Source organism: Gossypium raimondii, chromosome 5, assembly GCF_025698545.1.
Source record: "Gossypium raimondii isolate GPD5lz chromosome 5, ASM2569854v1, whole genome shotgun sequence".
Lineage (NCBI taxonomy): Eukaryota > Viridiplantae > Streptophyta > Magnoliopsida > Malvales > Malvaceae > Gossypium > Gossypium raimondii.
The window spans coordinates 6788471-6794492 of record NC_068569.1 but is presented as its reverse complement, the minus strand read 5'-3'; the positions used below and the strand labels follow the sequence as shown (position 1 = coordinate 6794492).

Below are 6022 nucleotides of genomic sequence, written 5' to 3'. Positions count from 1 at the left end.
AAACTCAAATTACTCCAACATATATATTTTAGTATGATTAAATCTCTAATCTTAACCTATTTAAAGGGGCCTTATATTCCTGTTTTGAGAGGCTAATTAAGAGACAATTAAAGATGTAGTATTACAGGGTTTTTCTTTGGGGAGCGGCAAGATATAGTCGCAGATGAGTTTTTATAAGAGTTTTCATAATAATTGTGGAGAGAATTTTGTTCCCAAGTTAGAGCTTTTTATTCGTGGTTTGAGTTTGTACGTTTAGTACATTTAAGTTTATTTTCTCTATATTGTACTTTCGTTTGTTTACTTATTTTGTGAAAAGTCGAAAACTCCTTTTCCGATTATTTTTATTTACTTAGGAGAGTTTTCCACATAAAATATTTGTGCATTTGATATTCCCTATTTTACTTGTTTTTTTGTTTACACGATCAGTCCCCAACAAATGATTTATTACATCACCACAAATAAATGACAATTTGTCCCTACTTTGGCAGCATTCGATTAATGGCATAGTTTAATGAAAACATCAGGGACAAAAACCTTATTAAGGGATCACAAAGACACAGTTTATTTACAAACATATATATATATATATATATATATTTCAAATGATTGGAGAAGTTGGTTGGATTTCTTGTCATATATTGTCTTGAAAATGGCCTCAAGCATTTTGCCATGTCTGTAAATACTCAAAAGCGTCGTCGTTGCTTAATATTCAAAAAGGAAACCAGATAGTTTTTCGAGCGTTGGGAAAATGAATGATTGATCGGCAAAGTCGTCATTGTGTCAAGGGTAGATTAATCAACTCCCCCTCCACCAGAGAAGGCGTCGCCGCCACCTAGGCTGAGATACCAGTTGATGGTTTGAGTCCCAGCTTTACATTAGTTTGATCTAACAAGAAAATTTTGCAATTAGTTAGTGTTTAGTAATGAGAAGTTAAGAACTTGGCTGGTAGCAACACAAAATGTATCGGAATCTAAATTAACATGTTAAAATTGTTATCTTAAATATGATTATGTCATAAAAATGTGATTATTTGGTTTAATAAGGGAAATGGGGATTTAGGTGGGGGTAGCTTAACTTACCCAAAGGGGCTGGAATTTTAAGAACAAAAAAGCATGCGGCAATGGCAGTGTAACAGAGGCAAAGAACTATTCCTTTCATGTAGTGTGAAGTTCCATCCTGAGAATGAATAATATTATAATATATATATATATATATTTGTATAGAAACCAGGTAGTATATATAATTTTATGTTTTGTTATAAAGAAAAAGAACCTGCAAAGTGAAGGCTACAACAAGGATTGTTAAGGCAAGAGAAGCAGTTTCAAGAAGACTGAAATCAAGGTCCATTCGGACTCTCATCATCCAGCCAACCACAACACATAAGGGAACCTGAAATTCATAGATAAATTGATCAGTCCCAATTCCCTCTTAACATTCATTTTATAATTAAACCTGTCTTGGCTTCCTAAATCTTACAGCAAACATAGATATTTGAGTTGCAGAACCCAAAGCAACACCCAGAGATATATCCTGAAAAGAAAAAATCCCCATATTGAAATGATTGATAAACTTTTATTTTATGTCCAAATAATATTATTCATAAATAAATGATACCGTTGCATTCACTTCAAATTAGAAATGAAAATAAAAATTGTACGTACGTACGTACCAATTTATTCTTAAAAGCAAAGATGATGGCTCCAGCATGTTCGGCAGCATTCCCCACAATAGGTATCAAAATGATGCTGATAAAGCTAACAGAAATGCCCCAAGATTCTGATGCAGCCTGACATATTAATGAACACATGATATGTACTTGTATTGTTTTGATACAAAATTGAAAAGGCAGTAACTGTTTGAAAGGGTATAATTTGGTACCTCAATTGTGCCCACCACATACTCAGATAACAAAGCTATGATGAGAGTCATACCAACCAACCAGCTAAATGCACTCCAAAATCCTATCACTGCCTTTTCTTCCTCCTCTTCTTCTTCTTCGTCTTCCTGCCCGTATCATTCATTATTTAAGTCACTAATTATGGCTTATTTCTCATCATATATCCATGCCACAAAATAAAGTCAAATTTATAATCTTCTTCAAAAATTCAAACTTTTAAATCCAAAATAATTTATCTAAACCCAAATTCCATTGTCGCTACTTATATATCCGGCAAAGTCCAGGGACAGACAAGGTCTTCCGCCTTTTTCCTCTCCTCAAAAATTTGTAATATTATTTTATAATCCGTAAAATTATTTTATATTTGCATTTTCACGCCCCAAACATTTATAATTTACTAGTAGCCCCCAAGAGAATTTCTGCCTTTATCCATGTACTTAAATTTGGTTTCTACGATAAGATAAAAGGAATACATTCTACAAATGAAATCTACCATAACAGTCGGTGATTCATAGAATAATTCAGCCACTAAGTTCGGAGTTAATTTTTAAAAGTTAGTATATATTTAATATTTAAGGGTTAAGGTTTAATATTTAGTAGTAGCATTTAAGTATCGATTTGGGGTATAAACACAGATTTAAAATTTAATAATTTTAGTATTCAATATTTAGTATAAAAAATAAAATTATTATGGAATAATGTCTATTATTCTCCAATGGGAATCACGGACTATGCGGGGCAGGGGTACCTTTCGAGTTAAATGCAAAATCAGTTGTGAAGTTGGGCGTTCAATTTTTTTAAAGAAATACTTTTTAAGTGCATATTTGTTAACTATGGGAATTAAATAGAAACTCGAGATTGCATAGACAAAAAGGGACCGTAACGACTGTTACCTAAAAGAAGGCTTTCTTTTTTTCTTTTTCATACTTGTATACCATTTTTTAAGCTTTGCTTTATTCGAAACAATTAATAATCACCTGAAGAGAGTCGAAAATCTGCCTATGAGTTTTAAGCTGGAAGATGATATATCCGATATAAGCCACAAGCATAAGAATGCTACTTGCTCTTGACAGCTGAAGTGTAGAGTCAGCAATCAAAACCCCTGGCGCTGCCGCGTATCGAGACATCAATGGCAACATGTGGCAAAGCAATCCCAGCAACAGCAGCGAAGAGTTCACATCTGCTTGCTTCTGCAATCATTTCATTTTATAAAATATAACATTACTTAATGAACCCAAACTCGATGTCTTACCCTGTCATATCGTTGTTCCTTTTTGAGGTTGGCTAGGCCTCCACAAAGGAGAGAGGAGCCAAGAACAAGGAGGAGATTGGAGAGAATGGAACCCAGAAGAGAGTACTTGAGGACATGTATTTTGCTTCGGTAGAGAGCAAATAAAGCTATTATCAGCTCTGTTGCATTTCCACATGTTGCATTCAATAATCCTCCAACTGCAACCAAATATATCAATCCCCATCTTTCATTGTTATCGATCCTCAACATTTTTATTCAGCTATGAGAAAAAAGGAAAAAAAAATTTACCCGTTGGACCGGTGTAGTATGCAATTTGTCTGAGTTATTATAGGAATAAATAAATAAATAAATCGTCAGAAATCTTGCATATAAAAATATAGTAAATGGAAAGAAAATAGCTTATAACTTACTCGGTGAGGAAGCTGACTCGCTCGGCAAGCGGCGTAAGTCCAAGCAAACTCAAGGCAAATATCCAATGCTATTTCCAACAATAATTCGCATTCAAGAAAAAAAAAATCAATTATCACGACACCCTTCTCGTTGCATTACGTTTGGAGTAAAATAATAATGACCATAACATCGTATATATGTTGATCTTCGAAAAGAAGATACTTTTGCATTAATAATTGAAAACATGGTTTAAGTAAGTACTTACTCTCCCGAACTTGTAGAAATCAGCAGCAATGGCCAAAGGGATGGCGGGGAAGAGAACAGCAAGCTTCGTACCAAGAATGACCTCCTGCAAATTTGCTAAGAACTGTCGAAGCATCTGAAACCGAAGCTTGGAAACCAGCAAGGGGTCGGATTTCTTCCGCAAAAGTGAATTCGACATGGTTTGAGCTGTCCGAATCCCATTGTTCCATGATTCTTTACCCATCGCAGCCTTCTTAGACTGATCTCCTCCATTCTCCATATGATAAAACTCTCCTGCCGGTTCCATTGATATCCAAACAATATAATATGATGAAGAAGAAACGAAGTGAAATTACCAACTTTATTTCTTTTCTATCTTACCAACATTAATAAAGCAGATCATGTTAGGTTTTTGCTGTGTTTTTATATGCAAATGGGAAGCCTAGCTGTAGATATCAAATTGTTTATTGACGTCGTTGAAAAGAATCGAAACTGTACCGTTTCATTTTCGGATGTGCAGCTTCCTGGAATTTTCCCACTTGTCCGTTTTCATATCCTTGCAAGAGAATTTAGCCTTCCACGTACAGTTTACATATAGATGAAGTGTCAAGCTGGGTGTTGTAAATCAATAGTTTTGCACCTCTTGCTTCAAATCAAAGCTGGCTCCCATATTAAGTCCAAACACAGTATAAATAAAGTTAAATTTTGATGAATTTATAAATTTATTATAAATATGAATGTTTAACGAACATAAAAATGACATCAACTCACATATTTAATTTCCTCATTAACATTACACCACATAATTAAACACAATTAATTCTACCATTAATATATATCAATGTATACATATTCTTTTTCCAGCATTAGAATTTCAGGGTATAGAATTTTTTTGCATTTTGGATTGTTATTTTATATTACAACTAAACTGGATTCAATATGAGTAATTGCATTTCCCAGGCTATTATGTCGTGTAGAAGACTTTCCACAGATGGCATCCATATTGGAATAATTTACAGGTGTACATATTTTGTATGGTTAGACACGTGAAGAGTCATGTACGTTTTTTTAAGAGAAGTTAGCTATTGATCTTTTATTTGTGAATTTTTTTTAGAATTAAATGGATATTATTTTTGGTTTCATAACATCAATAACATAGTACCAAATTGATCAAGAATAATAGAAAAAACTTTGTAGTGTTTATCCCCAAGCCATTGATGCCACTCCTTCAAATAATAATTCCCGTAAGCATTTGTGGATTTTAATTTCACAATATATATGTCAATTTAATTTTAGTTTGTTGGTTTGTAATTTCTAAAAGAAATATACAATTTAATTTAACTATATTTGACACGAAACAGAAAAGGCAATAATCATCTTTAATTAAAATAATTAAATATAAGCTGGATAATATTTATGAATGTATTTATATAAATGAGGTATCCGTGCACATTCTAAAGCGTTAGAACCTTCCTTATGGCTATATATATTTTTTTCCTTTTTGGTTCAAATTGTATCACTTTCTTAATTTAATCAAAACAATATATGTACTTGCATTTAATTTGAGCGAGAGTTGCTGAACGAAGTTTCCTAATTTAAACCGTTAATAGTTGATGATTTTTAGTATAGAGAAAATAAATAAAATGAGAGTGTTATAAGATCAAAAGTGGGTGGTTTGTAATGGAGATGCAGAAAATGTAAAAAGTCAGTTTCAAGATCTCAAAAACTTGAATTGTTGCTTAATTAAGAGAAATTTCCTGAAACCATCTCTTCTTGAAATTCCAAATTTAATTTCTACCGTAATGTATTTTGTATTTGATAATTTGAGTTTAATTAATTTCTCAACTGTTGAAATAATAATAACGCACCATCTTTTTTTTTAAAAATGTAACAAAAGTATGCCATCCTTTTTGTATAATAAATGAAAACTCGTAATCATGAATTAGATTAGGAGGGAACGAAAAAGTGGTTGGAAATGAAAGAGGCGGCTTCACCGACAACGGTGCTGCCTAGGAGGAGGACATCGTGGCAGTAGTTACCAACAATGGGAATGCTTTGAAATGGGCTGTCTTGCGTCTGTGCGGTGGTGGGAGTGACCATATCGGATTTTTCTCCTTCTGGAATCCATTGCAACAATAATGAAAAATAGAAGAAAAATCCTTTTATTTATTTATTTATCATGTTCTAATTCTACCAAGCAACTGATCCATTTTTCCATCTTTCTATTTTTCTACCATTTC

At 33.0% G+C, this 6022-nt stretch overlaps 1 protein-coding gene across 1 annotated transcript; it reads right to left on the bottom strand.

The window, feature by feature from the left end:
• Positions 1–424: 424 nt before the first annotated feature.
• On the bottom strand, positions 425–4184 carry LOC105767957 (vacuolar cation/proton exchanger 3). Its single transcript, XM_012587581.2, has 11 exons — positions 3805–4184; positions 3560–3627; positions 3438–3466; positions 3150–3346; positions 2875–3087; positions 1879–2004; positions 1670–1786; positions 1477–1530; positions 1273–1389; positions 1080–1176; positions 425–885 (listed from the first exon to the last, which is right to left on the bottom strand). Exons 1-11 carry the CDS (start codon positions 4087–4089, stop codon positions 833–835), a joined length of 1356 nt encoding a protein of 451 aa, XP_012443035.1. The 5' UTR covers positions 4090–4184; the 3' UTR covers positions 425–832.
• Between the last annotated feature and the right edge of the window lie 1838 nt (positions 4185–6022).